A 20,467-nucleotide genomic window follows, 5' to 3' on the forward strand; every position below is an offset into this window, starting at 1 on the left:
GCATATCTGTAACTTGTATCTCTTGCATATAAAAATTGTATTTTGGGGGCAGTTTTCCTACTGGTTAACAACTGACAGGTTTTTTTTCCTTGGTGCAAGGCTTGATGAATGACATTTATAAATGTAGTCTATTTAGCTTCTCCTCTGTGTTTCTCATGTTCTTTGTGCACTGCAGGGAAGAAGCATTTAGAGAAAGCTGTACAGTATTGCCTTGCACTTCTGAACTTAACCTTACAGAAGGAGAACATTTTTATGGATCTGTTGCGGGAGAGCCACCTTTCCCTTATTGTCACACCTCTGGAGCAGCTGCTGCAAGGAATCAACCCTCGCACCAAAAAGGCTGACCACGTGGTGAATATTGCTAGGTATGTGCAGAGTACTGAGAAGGGAGGAGTTTTGGAGGCACAGAAGTATTTGGGTCCTGGATCCTTTCATTGGTTTCACTAGTCAGTGCTCCTCTTCACACAGAGCATCTCATGAATTTTTTTTTTGGTGAGGCGAGATGTCTTCACAGGTAGTATGAACTGTGATTGTCTAGTGCAAGATTGGCATCTGTATTTATAGTTTTTCTTTCTGAATTTCCCCCCCTCATTATTTCTTCCTGTCTACCTTATGTTCAATGATTACCTTGCATATAATTACATTTTGCCCCAGACTTTGGTTGTCACAGAGTGGGAAAGTTCAATGAATTTGGCTGTTGGCCATGTTTTACAGTGTTGTCCATTATTTACTGTATTAAATGCCTACAAGCAGTTGTTTTAACTTCTGCAGCAGTGTTTAATGTAGATATTTGATAAAAAGAATGGTAATTATCCCTAGTCAGCCTACTCATCTCTCCCAATGAACGAGCATTCAGTGTTTCATACAGGGTGAAATTTTGGTTGAAGCTTTAATGTTATCTCATGTAATTTGATTTGTAAATGTTTCATTTTTAAAATTTGATTTGTTAATGTTTCATTTCTAAATGTTGTTTAATTTCTTATCCATCTTTAAAAAGTTAAATTCTCAGCAATTCTGTTGCCATAATCTTGTGTATTTGAAGGTATCTTTACCATGGAAACAGCAATCCTGAACTAGCTTTTGAAAGTGCCAAGATTTTGTGCTGTATTTCTGATAATTCCAACATCCAGATAAAACTAGTTGGGGATTTCACACATGATCAGGTAAGTATTTGTTTCTTTGAATCTGGAAAGAGAAACTGATGGAGAAATACTAGGGCTTCATAATGTTTCTATAAAGGAAACTACATTAAAACTATATTTTGTTTTATATCTACCCACATATAAAACGTCTTTTACTGTGGCATTGGTAAAACAATTACTTCATTAATTGAAAAAAACAAAATCATGATTGTTTTCAAGAAGAAAAAGGGCAATATCCTTTGAGATGGGGAGATCTTTTTGTGCTTTATAGTCTTCAATCTGTGAGAATAATTTACCATATGTAACAACAGTAGATTTTTTTTTCCTGTTCACTGGGTAATTACTAACCTGTTCTTAGAACAGCTGTGACTCTTAACTCTTGCTTATTAAGTAGATTATATAATTTTTCTCCAGAAGTTCTGTCAAATGTCGTGAAGGGAATGATGAGAAGTATTTGGTTTAGTACTCTTAAAATTGTCTTAATTTCCATCCTTCCATTGTTGAATACAGAGTGTTAGCCAGAAGCTGATGGCTGGATTTGTGGAATGTTTAGACAATGAAGATGCAGAAGAATTAATTAATCCAGATGAGGGTATGTAAAACTCTTCTTAAAACGGCTTAAACAGTTGTCTTTTGCATGGAATGAAGTTGATGAAAGAAGTGTAAAAAGTCAGGAAACAATCTTCCTTTGTTTTCTGTGGAATTGGACCTTAAACAGAATGAAAAGTACCTGTATTTTGTTAAGGTATGTCCACAGTATGGTGAGCCAGCTCCAAATCGAGTCTGTTTTCAGAAGACAAGTATTTAACATTGCTTTGTTTATATTATTTACAGCTGTATTAACAGTAATTTGCAATTTTGTTCTTGTATCTCTCTGCAGTAATAAAAGTTCATCCCTCAACATTCTTGTATTTAACTTGAAGACACTAAAGATTATTCTATTAGATGGATTTTTTACTTCATTAGTCACTGTATCTACTTTTTCTCCTTTTTCTAATCAAGAGCTGGAGCCGGAGAAGAAGCGGGCACAAATCCATCACGAAACCAGGATCCATATTCTGAATCTCCTTATCACCTCTCTTGAGTGCAGTCCTCCCAGCCTAGCTCTGTATCTCTTGGGATTTGAACTAAAGAAACCTGTCAGCACCACAAATTTGCAAGATCCAGGTATGAAGGGGAGAGGTTGATCTGCCATTTAATTAGTTCTGCTAACAACACTGAGAAGATTTATTGGGAAATTTATGGGGAAAAGCAGTTCCTCTTCAATTAAAGAATAAAACAACAGGCCTTGAACAAGTCCTCAAAAGCTACATGAAAAGATGTATTAATACTCAAATGCAGCATTTAAAGAACTTTAGGATTTGAGTCTTTGTTTAAGTGTTTTGGAACAGACTTGAAATTAGAATTGTGGGGGATAATGATAATTTAGAAGGGAAACATTAATGTATTTATTATTTAATGCATCGTAGTTGTGTCCCTAGTAGAAAGAAGTTGATTTGATGATCCAAGTTGTACCTGCAAATGACAACATGTCAACCTACTAAAGAGATTGTTGCTTTTAACTGGTTCTACTTCTTGGCTATTGTTCTGTCCTTGCTCAAGCTCCTGTTTAAAATTATGTATAGGAAGGAAAACCAGTTTTGTTTTTTAATGTTGTAGAAGAAAACCTTTTAGGACAATGTGGGATTTCATGATAGTGCTAGGAATATATAAATATATTAATAATATATATATAACAATGCAAAGTTCAGAAAGATCACTCCTGCTGCCTTCAAGTTGAATTGGTGAGAGTAATAGTATGCTACTTTGTGTCTTGTTTGCTTCCTCAGTTTTTAATTGGTATTTTACAAAACAGACTGAGCAAGTCTAACAGGGATGATGGGGGAGCTGGATTATTCAGCCTGTGAGGAGAAGCTGAGGGAAGTCTGGAAAAGAGAAAGGCTCTGAGGAAACCTAATAGAAATCTTTGAACACCTGCAAAGATGTATATGACAGGATAAAACCAGACTTTTCAGAGGAGTGTAGCAGGAAGATGAGATGCAGTAGGCATAAAATGAAACAAAAGAGTAGGCATAAAATGAAACAATTTGGATGTAGGAGAAATTTTTTCACCAGAAGACAGTGAAGCAGGTTGGCTGTAGAGGTCATGCAGTCTTCATGTTGGGAAGTTTTCAAGACCCAACTGTCTGAAGCCAAGAACAATGGTTTGATATCCTAGCTACATAGCTAGCAGTAGTTTGGTGTTGAGATGTCATGGTGTCCCTTCCAGTCTGAAATACAAGATTATTTCCCAACTGTTTTAAAGGATGTTTTACATAAACAAGTTTGAACAACATTCAATAATTTGATTTTAGTTTTTTTGAGAAGAATATTTCTCATTATCTTCATGTTTGTATTGGATGCTCTGGACCAGCAGTTTTTAGTTCTTCATAGTTCTAAATGAAATATAGATAGGATCTGAGTTTTATTTCTTCAGGTATTGTGAAATACCTGTAGTTACACAATACAGGTAACTGATCTGCACCCACACAATTTTACAGGGCATCTATCATATGTTAGGTCAGTGATGAGGAAATCTGTCTCAAGGGTGTGAGAGACCTTGCCCACATCTTTCAGTTTTCTTGTTAATAATGTGAAGAAATAATGACTGTAAGACATTTACCTCAAGATAATAATTTCCTGTTAAAGCATAAATTATACATGTTCAAACAGAGATTATTTCCCCTGTAAGAACTCTGATTATTGATGCTTTTGCTGCTTCAGGACCTCTTTTAGGGTCGATTAAAGAATTAATTGGCTAAAGGAAGAATTTTGGCAAAAAGACAGAATTTTGACTTCAGTATTAAAAGCTATTCCCTGTTCCCCACAGTTGCAGTGTCAGGTGCCTTTAGGAGAATTAGTCATTAAATGGCTGTATTTGTAAAATAAGACAGGAGATTTTTAAAGCTGTTCTTTGAAATTGTCAAATGACTCTTGGTTTAAAAGTGTAAAACAAGAATTCAAATTGATTCACTACCATCTCAAAAGCCTACAGACTGACTATAAATATTTTCATTAGGCTTTTGCTGAAACATGGTTCCTTCTTTGATTTTAAGTAATGGTGATAAAACTTTGCCAGAAGTTTTTGTTGCAGCTCTGTGGAGCAGTATAGAGTAGCAGAGGGTATCTGAACGATTTAGGTTCTGTATTTCTGTGTACTTGACCTGTATTGGCTATGGAGGAAAGTAAGATCAAGAATGTCAAGTTCTTTTTCTCTTTTCAGGTGTCTTGGGTTGCCCACGGACTTGCCTTCATGCTATTTTGAACATCCTGGAGAAGGGTACTGAGACAAGGAGTGGGCCTACAGCAGTTCGGGAATCTCCCCATCTTGCAGAACTCTGTTACCAGGTATTCAGCATATTTTCTGTTGGCATATACTGAAAGTAAACTCCAAATAAAATTTCCTACTTCTTTGCTGGTGAACACAGATGGTTGATGACTCTGATAATAGTTTAATTTTTAAAATGAATATGTCAGGTTTCTATATAGAGTGAACTCTTTCTATTTTACCTCTTCTGTTTAAAAAGTATCTTGCAGCATCAGAGAAATCAAAGGATCTGCACTCATATCAGAAACTTGGAATTAGGATTTTTGTGTAAAACTTAACCTAAATGTTTTTAGTCAGCCTTTAAGTCCATTGTGACATGTGCCAATTTTAATTTTTTTTTTAATTTTGGAAGTGTAGTATGATAGCAAATAACATAAAATTCCAACTAAGGCAGTGAAACTCTCTGCTTTATTCTGCAGCTGTGAGAGAATGTACATGTGTGTGGCTGAGAGGGTGTCAGGTGGGGGAGACAACTGAGTTAGACAGATGTGTGAAGTAGCTGATGCTCGCACACTTGTATCATGTTGAAAATCCATGGGCACTAGAAAGGATTTTAAACATTATTAAAAGCAAAAGGCAGTTCTGTAGAAGCAGGGAAAATTTATTACATATCCTCTCTTGGTGGACATGCAGACAGAAAAATACTAATTTTTAGGTGAGCTGAACAAACAGGCTCATCTGTTGTCATGTTGTGAACAAACAGCCATTGTGGTCATCACATGCTGGTAGTCCTTTTAAGATCATAATTCAACATCTGTTACAAATAATATGTTCAGTTTTGAAGAAAGCTGATGGAAAATTTACTGTAAATACTGATAATATTGTTTGAGCAGTAGAACAGCATTATGCTTTTGATTTGGTGGTTGGTTTGTTTTAAAATAAATTCCATACATGGATATCTACTGTTTTTGATTGTCAGGTGATCTATCAGTTGTGTGCATGCTCTGACACTTCAGGTCCAACTATGAGATATCTGAGGACCAGTCAGGATTTCTTATTCACTCAGCTGCAGTACTTGCCATTTTCTATCAAAGGTAATTTTTATGCTAAGATTGTGCATGCTTAAAATTCAATGTATTTTTTGACTCCTTTGGAGTGAAAGAAGAAACATAGGTAGCATTATTAAACTGAATTTATTGCAGGCTCTGCTAATCATTTAATTCTGCAAAAATTGAACTCTCCCTACTTAAGAAGTTTAGATTTTTAGTGCTGAACTTTTGGAAAAGAATGTTATCTTTGGAGTGTACTAAGTCTCCAGAACCACATCCTAAACTGTATTGCAATTATCATTGTAGTTTTGTTAGACCTTACTATGGGAAAAAAAATATTGAAAAGAATATTATAAAGAACCAAGGGATTATAAGGCTGATGGTTGTAACCACCTGTGTCACCCCTTTCTTTGACTAAAGTACTTTTAAGCTAGTATGTGTGTTTTGTATTTCAAACCAAGATTTCTCAGGTGTCTTAAACGGAATAAATACACTTTATCAGATGCTTGACCATCAATCTTTTGTTCAATGCCAGTAAACTTAGCATTGAAGTACATGTATCCAGCATGTATAAAGTGCTTTAGATGATTCTTATGTAACTTAGGAATCTTAGTTAGATGAAGATAGGAAGATTCTAGGAGACCTGTGTTCCAGTCTCACCAATTTTGATTAAAACTACAGTTCACTTGGGTAAATGCCTGGTTATTTTCACTGAAATTGTAACTGACCCCATTGGCTCATGAAGCACTGCATTATTCACAGTGACTGTTCTAACAGTTAGTTGTGTCCAGTTTGGTTGTGTATGCGTATATGCTTATTGTATATATGTATATGATTTATTTTCAAAATAACCACATGTTCATTTATTGGCTTTTGTCAGATCTCTGTCTTTTTGTTTTGTAAACAATTGGTAAGCAAATAATTACTAATGGCATCCTCTAAAAATGCTTTCCTTGGAGTAAGTAATATTATTTATGCTGTTTTATAATTGTTGCCTTATCCCTGTCCAGAACATGAGATTTCAACACTCAACCAAATGTCCTGGCTAATGAAGACTGCAGCTATCGAAATGCGAGTGACGTCCCTGAACCGCCAGCGCTCCCACACGCAGAGGCTGCTGCATCTGCTGCTCGATGACATGCCTGTGAAACCATACCTGGGTAAGAGGGACTTATGGTGAGGCTAAATAGGCTTCAGTAAATGGAGAATGAGACACTTCATTTGAATTCTGTTCTTCATAAGCTTGTGGCAGTTCATTTGTGGTATGGGAAGAAAGATCTTTGTAGACTCCAAAGAGAAAGAAAGCAGGGCATCGTTTTGTTCATTGCTGGTAGAAAAATTAAAAACAATTTATGTGGTACGATGAGGAATATTAAAAAAGAATTAAACTTGTGGAATAATTTGTTTTGAGCTGCTGTTCAGAAATGTTACAAAATAGAAAAGGTAGACAGTCTTCCATGGTAAACAGTTTAAGACAAAGTTTCTCAGTCTTAATGTCTATCACAAGCTGTGAACCCTCTCACAGAAGATAGTAGCTACACATCAATTTTGCTTTTAACATTATAACATCACAAAAGTGATATTTCATCCCAATGTAGTGTAAAATTCAATGTTGAATAAAAAGGCAAGATTTCAGAGGTTTAGAACAAGGTAGAGGTAAATTAAGAAAAATAAAACCAGATGGCAATAAAACTCCTTACATGAAGAAGGTAGAATAAATGGAAGATATTTCAACAGGCTACTGCAGTATGGTGTTTTCCCTTACTTTTGTCAGCCATAGCACTCTCTTCCTCCTAGAGGATCTGAGTATGGGAAACTGTGCTCAGATACGCTACTCATTTTATGGTGTCCATCCAACTGCATTATTCATACTGAAGAGTGAGATGTCTATTTAAGCATTTCTAGGATTTTCTGATCTGTATGTAATAACTGGATAGCTTTTGACAGATAAGTTTTTTTTTCATTTGATTAAGAGTTCAAGGGTATATTGTCTTAGAAGGCTTTGATGTGAAAGGTTTATCAGTTTATCATTGTACCCTGTCTTTCACTATTAATAAAGTAGGTTATATTTTTCACTTAGATTAGTTTTTGTAATTTATTTAGTATGTTTTATTACCTTCAGCTGATGGTGAAGGAGGGATGGAAGACGAAAGTCGATCAGTCAGTGGATTTCTCCACTTTGACACTGCTTCCAAAGGTAACTGTTAGGACTGTTGGCTATTGATCAATAAAGTGTATCTGATCCTGAACAGGCAGGAGAACCACCTCCAGAAAGGACCCTTCAGAAAAGAAAGTAATAGGTGTTCTAAACAGCAGCAGTACATGAAACAATTTTATTTAGTATGGGGGAAAAAAAAAGAAGTGAGTGAGTGAAAAACACACTGAACTTGAAAGGCAATTTGAAGAGTATGTTTAGGTATCTGTGCCAGGATGAAATGGGAGAGTGGCAGTCTATCAAATTAATTGCTAACAAGTAGAAACAGTGAGACTGTTGCTAAGTCTGAACATATTTGTATTTTCATGACAAAGAATGTAAGTCCCACATAAATTAATAAATTCAGATTCTTTATGGTTTCTCAATAAAAGACTACAATGGTTATAATTGAAAACCATCCTGGTTTCATTTTGGAGAAAAAATTAGTCTTGTATTTGTAAATATTGGATGACATGCATGTGTAACAGGAGAACTGTACAAGATAAGACATCTTAAGAATTTAAGGCTGGAGAAAATGTTTTTAAACCTGTTACATAGATTGATAGCACTTTCTGAAGATTTAATGCTTTCATTTGAAACTTTACTCATTAAGCTGAAGATTTAGATTTACAAAGGTAAATTAGGCTCTTTTTGTTAATTTTTTTGTTTCCCGTTGACACTTCTGAATACAGTTTGAATTGATTTGCATTTCCAGTACGCAGAAAGATCTTAAATATCCTGGATTCAATTGACTTCAGTCAGGACATTCCAGAGCCTTTACAACTGGATTTTTTTGACCGGGCTCAAATTGAGCAAGTCATTACTAATTGTGAGCACAAGAATGCACGTGGACAAGTGGTCTGCAATGTCAAGGTTAGCATTGGTCTTTGTTTTCAAGTTGCATATGGTATTTTATAACTTAATAATTTTAAAAAAAATTAAATCAGTGTGTTAATAATACTTTGAAACTTGCTTTTACATAAAAAGTGTATGTTTCAGCTATGTATTTCTTTGGTTAGTAGTACACAACTACATATGTGTACACAATTACATGTGCAATGTTGTTGTGTACTGTGGTAGTTCTTGGAGGCTTTACTTATGAATGTATTACATTGTGACAAGTACTTGACGTGTATTATAAATTGTCCTGAAGAATTTGTGACCCTAAAAAATGAGTAAAATTTGTTTCAATCTCAGTCCATCTGTTGCATCTGTCACTATGTAGCCATCTCCTAGATTCTTTTAGAAGATACAAATACATTTCCTTTGTCACTTGTCCTAGTTTTGACTCAAGTGACGTTAATTTTCTTCATAGTAGCTGGTATAGTATTGTGTTGTGGATTTAGGATGACAGTAATGTTCCCAACACTTCATCCTTTAGCTATTCCTAAGCAGTATTTATTTAGTGAAGGACTTTTCAGCTTCTCAAACAACCCCTCAGTGAGTGGGCTGTGGGCTCAGGAAGCTGGGAGGAGACACAGCCAGGACAGCTGACCCAAAACTTGCCAAAGGTCCATACCATGTGATATCATGCTCAGTGTATAAACTAAGGGAACAGCTGGCTGTGGGCTGCTGCTCAGGAGCTGGCTGGGCAGTGGTTGGCAGGTAGTGAGCAATTGCATTTGTGCATCCCTTGTTTGTATTAGTTTAAATGGTGTATTGTTCCCCCCTGCTTTCCTTTTCTGTTCTATTAAAGTGTCTTCAACTCAACCCACAGAATTTCACTTTGTTTTTCCCCCAATTCTCTCCCCTACCCCACTGGGGCAGGGAGTGAATTGCTGTGTGGTGTTTACCTACCTGCCAGGTTAAACTGGTACAATCATTTAAATGTCACTTTTAATTTCAGTATGTTCACAGAGTTCTGGTTGCAGAAGTCAATGCCCTTCAAGGAATGGCAGCAATAGGCCAGAGACCTTTACTTATGGAGGTAAGTACAGAAAAAGTTAACTGTTGTTTGTTGTTGTTCTTGGTGGATTCATAGCCTGTCAAGCAGTAAGCATTACTATAAAAGATTGTGGATTTGAGTCCTAACTTGGAGTTAGTAATTCCTCAAGACAAAAACCCCAAAACTGATAAGCTAAGGTACTTCTTACCATACTGTTCTCTAAACAGCTGGCCTGTGATCTGTTTTCTTTTTTTTCTTTAACCTCTTCCCTCCTCATTAGTGATAACAATTGCAGCTCCTCACCCCACTGTACAGAAAGCAGTTACACACTGATGTCAAGATTTGCTGTTCAAGTACAAGCATGTTCATCTTATGGCCAAGATCATTTTGCCTTTCTTTCACGGGGGATGCTGATTTATTTCTCCTTTTTTCTACACAGATATAGTTTCAGTGAACTTGGAGATTCACAGATGGCAGGAAACTCAGAAAACAACTAAAGTCAAAATTGCTTACATGGATGCAAAGGATAAAGGGGAAATTACTCAGACTAAATGGGAAAAAAAAGCACAAATAGTTTCTTCATAGTTTGTTTCAATTTTAAAGTGCTAGAAAAGAATTTTCCTGGTTGATTTTTTTTCCTATGAGATTGAGACATTAATGATGTCTGCCCTGTGAAAAGCAGCTCAGAAATGGAATGGGCTACCTTATTAAAGTAGTAGTAGCACTTTGTTTCTAGTAAGCTGAAGACTTAACATTTTATTCTGAAGACTACTGCTAATAGAAAAAATTATCACCTTGAATTCTGTCTTTGCTATGAATTTCTTTTAGCACATAGTAACTGAGTTTCTTTGTGGTGGGTTTTCAGGAGATCAACACTATCCTGCAGTACGTGGTGGAGCGCAACAAGCTGCTGCAGTGCCTCCATGCCAAGAGGCATGCTCTGGAGTCCTGGAGACAGCTGGTGGAAATCATCCTCACTGCCTGCCCCCAGGACCTCATCCAGGCTGAGGACAGGCAGCTGATTATCCGGGATCTCTTGCAGGATGTGCATGACAAGGTAGTGCTCTGCTGGAAATCAGCCCGCTCCTTGGACTTTGTTGCTGCATCTTTTTATGTGAAAGTGCTGCAATTTTGATTGTAGTCCAAAAAAATGTTGTCTGCCTTTAGTATTCGTTTTAGTTTTCTGATTGCTGGTATGCTGATAGAAGAGACAGAGATGATACTTTGTATTCTTGCATAGCTACTGTTGAACTATGAACCATATATTGGCAGATTTCAGAGGCATTTCAGTATCATCCAGCATGATGGTAGTCTGGCAAAGGTGTGTGAAAAAGAAACACCCTGCTTTGATAAGAAACAAAAAACTTACTGAAGGTTGAAGGCAAACTGCTGCATTTGCTAATTTACTGCATTTAGATGACTCACCGCAAATCCTACTGCTGCTGCTTTTGAAAAATTAATGAGCTGAATGAAACTTCACAGTAGAAAAACGAAACATTTTACATTACATTAGAAGGGCTTTTGGAAGTATAAGAGTTTGTCTTAAAAGTCTAGATGTTTTACTGCTGAGTTATAGTAATAATTTTTGAGACAGACTAGAACAGTTACTACTGACCCATCCATTCTAAAAGGTAAAATTTAATGAAGGATTGTTGTATTTTTTAGTCTGCTGGGGTATTATTATTTTTTTGCTTTATTATGATAGTTATGTGGTTTGTAGTTCTGATTAATAGAGTTTTGTTTTGAGAAATATATATTAAAAAGTTTTATCTTTTCTAGGAAAAAAGTAAACTTTTTGGATTTTGTTTTTGTTACTACCATTATTTTTTTCTGTAGGAGTTACCTAAAAGTTACCTATTTATAGTGAAGTGCTGGTTTTGTTTTTTATTTGAACTGAATTAAAAAAAAAACCAGGAAACAAAGAAGGCCTTCACTAGCTGAAGAAATTTCTTTCCTACAATCTTTACAAAGAGGAAATTCCAGACTCTTAATATTCTGGAACATCCTGGTGAAGACTTCTGTGAAGTTGAGAAAAAAAAATGTTACTGTCTATTGAAAATAATTGAACTACTGTTCAAAATTACTATATTGCTTAAAAGGAAAGCTCCTTCAGCATTAGTGATAAAGATATACCAGATTTACCTTCCAAATGACAGAGTGATCAAAAACAATGCATGCAAACTTCTTGTTAGTATTTTTCCACATTGCCTTAATGCTTACCTGATGCTCAACCCTTTGGGTTCTTTAAGTAGTACCTTCACATTTTTAATGGCAATAAAATAGCTGTATAGCAAAGCAGATACCAGTTATTCTTTCTCTAGCTTAGGTGTAAATATTTTAGTAATAAAGCATCTCAAATGTCAAGACATTTCTTCCCTTTCTGCTATCCAGATTTGATTATAAGTCTGCCTGTGATTTATGTAAAAAAATCCAGAAGGCTAATGGTCTTCTCAATTAAAATATGTTCAACTCAGGTTTCTAAACAAGTTTCTGACATTACTGATTTTTATGTGTTTTACATACTGTCATGTTAATGAAATCCTTGTGCATACATAAATTTAATTGTTGTGAGAGGCTAATTTAACTACTTTAATGACTCATTAAATCAGACACTTTTAAACATTTTTTTTTTCTCTTTTGCCTTTTTTTGGTCTTTCTACTTCTGTATTAAGATCCTTGATGATGATGCAGCTCAGGAGTTGATGCCGGTGGTGGCAGGGGCTGTGTTCACCCTGACTGCCCACCTGAGCCAGTCTGTGAAAACGGAGCAGAAACAGCCACTTGCACTCTCCATGGCAGGACAATCCCAGTATGCCTTGATGCTGGATGGTTCTTTTACCTCATCACCTGGCTCTGAGAGCATATCCATGGGTTTTGCTTCTGTTGGTGACTCCTCCCTCCACATCATCTTAAAAAAGCTGCTGGATTTCATTTTGAAAACAGGTGTGTTGACTTCTGCAGTGCGTGTACGTGAATTCCAACTGCCAAGAGTAAAAAGATGGGCTGAGCTGCTTTCAGATACTGCAGTGAAGATTTTTGTTGCAGTCAGTTAGGTGGATCTTACATGATTAGTATAGATGTAAGCAATGTTAAAAACAAAATTAGCAAACACTTTAAAAAAAATCGGGACAGCAAACAGAAGAGAAATATGTAAATGACTATAAGAAGAATTTCATATTTTCATTCTTTTGGAACAGCATAAACTTGCTGAATTTACTCATAAATACGCTTTTATGCAAACAGTAGAACTTCACCTTAAGGAATCTAGTTTTATTTACTTTTGCCAGCACTGCCATAGGAAAGTTAAATTAGGTGCCAGTGGAAGATGGTGTTATGGAATTTACATTTGTTTGGTTTTAATTGTGAATGTTTCTTGTTAACAGGTGGTGGCTTCCAGAGAGTGAGGACACACCTTTATGGATCACTGCTTTATTATTTGCAGATTGCCCAGAGACCAGATGAACCAGACACTTTAGAAGCAGGTATGGTCCAACTGTATTTGGAAAAGAGTTATTAAACCCTGGAGGGTACAGTTTCTGCATGCTGAGTTGTCTTCTGGAAATAGATGGAAAACATCTTGCTCTAAGAGCCTCTGAAATAAATTGCTTATGTCTTCACATCTTTATGTACATTCATACCATAGTGATCCTGTTTAAAAAAACCTAAAACAAATTCCAAAGCAAAAAAAGCGCAAAACACCAACCACACAAAAAACCTCAAAACAAACCCCAAGGTTTGTTTATAATTTCATACCCTTTCTCTTCCTTTATCTGAAGATCTCCCTAGGGGGGGAACAAACACAAAAGCCTCACACATACCCCACCACCATCCCCTCCTAAAAAAATAAGCAAAAAATAAGCCAACCAGAGTTGCTGTTAATCCTTGAGTGCTTATGGTAAATACCACATTCTCTCTGTGAATGGCTAAAATACTTGAATTATTAGTATTTCTAATAATTGTTCAGACAGGAATTGAGAAGAAATCTTGGAGCTAGTTACCTGCATGCAGACTTTTACTTGGCCTGGGTTTTGAGCTACAGTAGTAAAAGGAAAAAAAACAAACTATGAATTTGTTATGACCCCTTTGAAATGTCTGACTGACTTTGGTTTCATTCTCTCTCATTTAAGTCACATTGTTAATTTAGCTCACACTGAATTCTTTGGTCCCAGTAAAAGTTCATAGCATAGAATCTTAGGATGGTTTGGGTTGGAAGGGACCTTTAAAATTATTTCATTCTAACCTCCTGCCATGGGCAGGGACGCCAGACCAGGTTGCTCTAAGCCTCATCCAACCTGGCCTTGAACACTTCCAGTTTTAGGCCTATTAGTTTATCTATGTAACAAGTACTGAACATTTGAATTATTTTAAGCAGACTATTTACAAGGGTGTGTATATATACAGGATAACACTTTTTGCTCTGGCTGGTCTGTGTGATATTCAAGGAAGGGTGGATTTGTAGAACATCTGCAGTTCATTTAAAAACCCTTGACTTTGTTTGGGGCATTTCTGTTGCGAGGCGTAGAGAGAATGCCCTGATGGATGTAGCTAAGTTAATGCTAAGATGCCTATCTTTGAATGTTTTCATTTTTTGTTTTATTTGCTTTTTACAGCTAAAAAAACTATGTGGGAACATTTGACAGCTCCTGAAGATATGTTTAGTAAATTGCAACGGGAAAACATGGCAACTATTGAGAGTTATGGGGCAGCTCTGATGGAGGTGGTCTGTCGTGATGCTTGTGATGGCCATGAAATAGGCAGGGTAAACAAATCTATTCTTTTAAAATTACTGTTTCATTTGTTTTAAAGAACATCATCTGTGCAGAGATGGGAAGTTTCATGAGGTAGAACTAGAACATTTCTATAGATACAGGATCTGTTTCATGTTTCTGTCCTCCCACTCATCCTTCAAGCTGCTGAAAGTAGAGCCATACATGCATATTATTTTTTTTCTCAACGAGGCTGTCTGTCCTATTATTTAAAATAAGGGTAGAAAGCTCTGCTGCAATAGACATAGATAGGGACCCCTGTTGCAATTATTTGTTAGCATTTTAAAGTCATGGACTTAGCTTGGGAAGATGTGACTTCATGATGAAGTAATTTCTGATAGTAGCCAATAGCTGAGAATTTCCTCAGAAGGCAAACTAGTTTTAAATAGTAATTGTGCTTGAGGCAATACTTCCTTAAAATATTTTGCCTTAGTTATTGGTTCAACAATATCTTTAATGTTTTTTAAAAGAATAGTGGAGAAAGGTAATTGGCTCTTACCATACTAGTGTAAAGTAATCTTAAAATATTTTTCACATAAATGGTTGCAATTGTAGTGAAGAAATGCATTCTGCTTATAAGAAGCTGTTAGAAGAAACTGCTTGGCATTTCACATTTCTAGGTATTTATTAAAAATCTCATTGATCTTATATGTTTAATTCTGTTTTGATTTGTTTGTTTTTCTTCCCTCATCCCAGATGCTGGCATTGGCTTTACTTGATCACATTGTTTCAGTAGACAAGCAGCAGCAGTGGCTGTTGTATCTCTCGAATAGTGGCTACCTGAAGGTGCTTGTGGATAGCCTGGCAGATGATGACCTGGCTCTTCAGAGCTTGCTCACTCCTCAGCCCCCTTTGCTCAAGGCGCTGTACACCTATGAGTCCAAAATGGTAACAGTACTTTAGAAATTATTTTGTGTTACAGTGTTCATTTTTTAATTTTACTTCTTAGTTAAAGTTGTTTGTCTACATTTTGCATTGATTGTACTCAGAGATATTGTTAAGGAAGCTTTTCTGTCTGACCATTCAAGAGCACTCTGGCAGTCACACTTGTACCACCAGAGATTTTACCTGTTGGGACCAAAGCCCCTTCATAATGAGTGGCTCCAGTGACCGATGGGTGCCCTGCTTTACCCTCACCACACTCACACACTCAGACCAGGTTTCCTTACCCCAGGTTTGACCCCAGGTCTCCCAGGGCAGTCTCAGACATCTGGATCCTTAAAATGATTTAATCAGGGTGCAACACGGGAACAAGAGCCTGAGCTGGTGCCTCTTAGGAGGGACCCTGAACAAAGGAACCCCTGGGTTTTTGTACTCTCAGCAGTCTGTGTGTGTCAGTCTGGGGCCTTCAGCTGAGTCCTTGCCTCCTGCCATGTCTCTGAGTGTCCAGTCCTCTGGCTGGTGCCCCACATCCCTTGTGCCCTTTGTTTTGCAAAGGGTGGGCAGTTCACAGGCTCTTGCCTGGGGCTCCTGCCACCCAGAGCTCAGTCTGCAGCTGCACTCTGAGCTACTTGCCCTGAAAGTATTCCTTCAGGATATTTTACTAAAATAATATATTTGAAATGATGTGAAAATCAAGTGAGAAAGTAGACTTTATAAGCCTCATTGTGCATCTCCAAAACTTAACCCTCTCTGCTGTTGTGCAGGCATTCCTCACTCGAATAGCCAAAAGTCAGCAAGGTGCGTTAGAGCTGCTGCGGTCCGGCGTCATTGTGCGGCTGGCACAGTGCCAGGTGTATGACATGCGACCCGAAACAGACCACCAGGGGTAAGTGTGGCTGCCCTGGCTGGGGGGGAAACCATAACACAGTCTTCCTGGAAGCACATCACATCTTTCTATAGCCTCATGATTTTTGAGTAATGACTTGTGAGTTTATTCTTTATGTGTGTGTTTCTTAAACCTATCAGTTCAGTTTAAAGCTACCTTTCATTGAGAGGAAAATTTCAGATGTGGGTATGACGTTGTACTTGCATGCTAATTACTTAGACTACATAATATTGATATCTCAGATAAAACTGATGATTATTATTATTAAATAATTTATACTGTTATGTTTGACAAACAGCTTACACTGTAAACTTATTCTGGAGGCTTTGCAGTTTGTGAAGGGCAAAGTCTGTCCTCCACCATAAAGCATTGAGAGACCAGTGAATTAAATGCTATTTCAGGAATATTTCATGATGTGTTTGAAAAAAAATATTCACGGTTATATATTGCTTGGCAAGTTTCTTGATGTGCCACTTGGCAAGTTTAATACCACATTAGTCATTGTGAGGTGATTGAGAGAAGATCTCAGAGATAAAAATTCCATATTTAGGGGAAATTACCTGGGTTGATTTCAAGCCTTGGTTCCTTTTTTAAACTCACAGTTCTTAGTTACACAGAGAGTTGAAATGCTTTGGAAAAATTTAGGACTTAGACAAAGTATACTATTTGAAAGTTCCAATTAGACATAATAAGATTGTATAAAACCTACAGTACATTTGTGGAGGACTGTATTTAACAATTGCTTTAGAATTAAGTACAACTCTTCCTAAAATATTTGAGAATACCTAGTTTTGTATATCAGTAAGCAGGTATGGTATTTCTGCAACAAAGTTATCTAGTTTAGTGTAGCATAATACAAAGAAGTAATTTTCCCTGCTTACAGAAAATGTCTGGCAGCAGCTGTGTATCATAAATGTGTTGCTTTTCCAATAGAAAGTCAGTTCAGGTCTAGATATCTTATTGAAATACAAATGGGTTTCGGTTCTTGATTGATTGTAGGCTGAGGCTCTGCCTCACTAGTGGATTTCATTCTTCTTGCACTCTTTATCTTTTGTTTTCTCCCTTCTTTTTATGCCTCCTAAGAATGTATGCAATGAGAGATCCCCCAGTGTTCATTCCTGCCCCAGTGGAGCGTTACCGCCAGATTCTGCTTCCAGCTCTCCAGCTGTGCCAAGTGATCCTCACGTCCAGCATGGCACAACACTTGCAGGCTGCAGGACAGGTAAGTTCCAAAACTTGCTTGAGTACCACTGGTATTGCTCATTCAAAGAAATTGTGTGCCTTTGCTCTGACAGTAAGTTGTTTTGGTGTTTTTAAATCCCATCCTCACTGGTACACGAGGTCTTTTAAAGTTCTTCAGAAGCATTGTTTCCTCTCAGCTTGCCATTAAATTTTGAGTCATTCATATTTTCTCTTTTTTTCTTGTGGTGCAGGTTTTGCAGTTCCTCATTTCCCATTCAGATACAATCCAGGCAATCCTGAGGTGTCAAGATGTAAGTGCTGGATCTCTCCAGGAGCTGGCCTCCCTGACAGGAATAATCAGCAAGGCAGCATTGCCTGGTAGGAACTGCAGTTTTGAAGTCTCAACCCCATTTGCATGAATCTCAGGCTTTGTTTTCTGTAAAGAAACAGTAAGACAGAAGAGAATATCCATGACAATACAGATTTTTTTTTGACATGTAGAGCTCTGAGAAAAATCAAGAAATGTTAAATAATTTTTTCTTGAAGTAAAGATGCAGTAGACATAGTGCTCTTACCCATATGTATCTGACTTCCCATTTTCTTTTCATCATGCTACCTCACACTAAGTACTTTGCGTCTTGGAGGAGATTTACAAATAGAAGTGCTCAAAGTATCTGTGGTCTCTTCAAAAAAACGTTTTTATTCAATAAGTTCTATAACTGAGGAAATTAAGATAGAAAATTGCTTGTATACCTATTTTTTTAATGTCTTCTTTGTTTTTATTTGTTTAAAATATAAAGTTTCCTGGGGGAAAGCACTGCAAATTAGCATACTGCCATTTTTCTTGAGTGACTTCTTCACAAAGGGCTAATAATGATTGTGATGGATATAGTGGTTTCTTCTGCATGCTCACCAGTTCAAAATAACTTCTCTATTTTGATTTAATGGTTTTCTTTGTTCAGGAGAAATGTCTGACTACTGTAGGAAGGAGTGCAGAGCTGTAGGTTAAGCCCAGGTGCTTCTTTGCTTACAGTATACAGAGCTTTGCACAACAACTATAGTTTCCATGCCAGCCTCCCTTCCTCCTTGCCCTCATTTGATTACTTACCAGAACAGTAAGCTGCATGCTCTCATGCATCTCCTGGTAGCTGCATTCATATCTGAATGTTTTGCTCAAAAAATATGCAAAATACAAGTTGAATGTTTGGCTGAAATATTTCTGAACAATGCTTGTATTTAAATGTAATAATGCACAAATCTGTTAAAAAAAACCCCAAACAAACAGTTACTTAATGGCTGTGTCTTTTATCAGGAGTGCTAAATGAGCTGGACATGGATGTTAATGAAGGGACACAGATGGAGCTACAAGGACACATAGGGCGATTTCAGGTAATAAAGTAATATATTTAAGCCATGTCCTTTTAGAATTGGCTGCCTTGATGTGTTTCTTCCTGTTTTTTTACTTTGAATAGTAGCAATTGGGAAAGAGATGTTTTCCAGCATCAAGAAGAATGTGTGAGGATTTTTTTCGTGGGAGTGGGATGGGGTTTTGATGGTCTGTTTTTTGGTGTCTCCCCACACTTCCCTGTGCATTAGAAAAGATAACACTTGACAGCATCAGGGTTGCATCAGGGACTTTGTTTCCCTTCCTAGTTTAGGACTTGGGTGAAGAGAAAAATTTGAAGCCAACACCAAAGCATGTGAAGTAATGCAGAAACAGCCTGTTACCACTTGGGCCACAATCATGTCTCCAGCTCAACAATTTGGTGTATCAGACATGCTAGTGGTTCATTTATTTGTTACTGAAGTAGTTTTTGTACTCTGCTTTTACTGGATGTTAGATTTTGTTTGTCTGTATAGGTAAAGGTGTTTTAGGTGTGGGAATGGGTAAACCTAAACTGTCATTGATAGTATTCTGTATAATAGTTTGCAAGAGACACAAGAAAAGTTGTGCATTTGTGAATTGCACTCATTTCTCATTGGTAGTGTTTAGGGTGCCATTAATTTCCAAATTAAATCAAGGTAACTTAAAACACTAAAAACTTACATTTTGTTTACAAAGCGGCAAAAGTTTTATCTACATCTCTTTCTTAATACTGTTTTAAGGAACATGTATCACTTAAGTGAAAAGAAATGTGCGCTTCATTTAAATGTTCATTCCTTACGGCAGCGCCAGTGCTTGGGACTTCTGAGTCGGTTTGGAGGGTCAGACAGGCTACGGCAGTTCAAGCTGCAAGATGATAACCTAGCAGGAGACAGAGTGAACAAGAGGGATGAAATTGAGTTGGCCATGCAACAGGTAAGGACACAAGATACAAGAAGCTTCAGTCTCAACACTTTGCCTGCTGTGCAGATTTGTTTGGTTATCATTATTTCGTATGGTAGTGGTAATGCTCTGCACTGGTTTTAGTGTGGTATAGGAGTCCACATTTTATTTAAAGTAATCCTTGAAAATGTATTTACTTACATTTGCATTAGAAACCTTTATTGTTTCGCATACAAACTGTGTATTTTGAAGGCTTAAATTGATAGAAATGTTCAAAATGAAAGCTGTGTATAGAGGGTAATGTCTAACACTAACTTAAAGCCTAAGGGGACTTAAAATTATCCAGAAATTCTAGCTAGCAGGTTTGGGAAAGAGGCAAAGTTGCAAGTCCTAGACTTGCAGTAGGAGAGTTTGTAACCGATGAGAAAATAAATCATAACAATCTGGTGGGAAGAGAGGAGCAAAGCATATTGTTCACTGATGTTTGTCCATGTAAAATTTAATGCTTCAAAGCCCGTAGATACTGTAATTGACATGCTGTCTTTTTTTTTGTTTCCCTTTGCTGGCAGATCTGTGCAAACGTGATGGAATACTGTGAGTCACTGATGTTGCAAAGCGCCCCCAGTTTCCAGCACACTGTTTGTCTGTTTACTCCCAGCCTGTCAGAGTCAACCAACCGAGATGGGCCTCGGCAGGGTGAGATTTTTGACTTGCTGTTTTATGAGCCTGAACAGTGTGACATTTGGGCTACTAGGAAATAGTGAACCTGAGGCTGTAGTTTCACATACTGTTTAAGTCACTTTATGCCGATACTGTAGCTGCTCACTCTCTCATTCTGGCATCCATGCTTGTTCAACCTTGCACTAAGCCAAATCAGAAACTAATCCTAGTTAAAACAAACAAATTGT

The 20,467-nt window shown here is 37.0% G+C and overlaps 1 protein-coding gene across 1 annotated transcript in view; it reads left to right on the top strand.

Annotated features, from left to right (window-relative positions):
* Positions 1 to 20,467, top strand: part of NUP205 (nucleoporin 205) — a 45,099-nt gene that overhangs the window by 20,298 nt on the left and 4,334 nt on the right. The window contains exons 18-38 of the mRNA XM_063154790.1: positions 176 to 365; positions 1,043 to 1,163; positions 1,653 to 1,734; positions 2,145 to 2,309; positions 4,405 to 4,529; positions 5,429 to 5,543; positions 6,509 to 6,658; positions 7,621 to 7,695; positions 8,408 to 8,565; positions 9,539 to 9,619; positions 10,443 to 10,634; positions 12,250 to 12,520; positions 12,961 to 13,059; positions 14,188 to 14,336; positions 15,040 to 15,231; positions 15,990 to 16,111; positions 17,195 to 17,333; positions 17,545 to 17,671; positions 18,606 to 18,682; positions 19,464 to 19,592; positions 20,129 to 20,255. Of these exons, the coding sequence (XP_063010860.1) occupies positions 176 to 365; positions 1,043 to 1,163; positions 1,653 to 1,734; positions 2,145 to 2,309; positions 4,405 to 4,529; positions 5,429 to 5,543; positions 6,509 to 6,658; positions 7,621 to 7,695; positions 8,408 to 8,565; positions 9,539 to 9,619; positions 10,443 to 10,634; positions 12,250 to 12,520; positions 12,961 to 13,059; positions 14,188 to 14,336; positions 15,040 to 15,231; positions 15,990 to 16,111; positions 17,195 to 17,333; positions 17,545 to 17,671; positions 18,606 to 18,682; positions 19,464 to 19,592; positions 20,129 to 20,255 (2,886 nt within the window). The remainder of the gene's footprint in view (positions 1 to 175; positions 366 to 1,042; positions 1,164 to 1,652; positions 1,735 to 2,144; positions 2,310 to 4,404; positions 4,530 to 5,428; positions 5,544 to 6,508; positions 6,659 to 7,620; positions 7,696 to 8,407; positions 8,566 to 9,538; positions 9,620 to 10,442; positions 10,635 to 12,249; positions 12,521 to 12,960; positions 13,060 to 14,187; positions 14,337 to 15,039; positions 15,232 to 15,989; positions 16,112 to 17,194; positions 17,334 to 17,544; positions 17,672 to 18,605; positions 18,683 to 19,463; positions 19,593 to 20,128; positions 20,256 to 20,467) is intronic.

The sequence above is a fragment of the Melospiza melodia genome, chromosome 4, assembly GCF_035770615.1.
Source record: "Melospiza melodia melodia isolate bMelMel2 chromosome 4, bMelMel2.pri, whole genome shotgun sequence".
NCBI lineage: Eukaryota > Metazoa > Chordata > Aves > Passeriformes > Passerellidae > Melospiza > Melospiza melodia.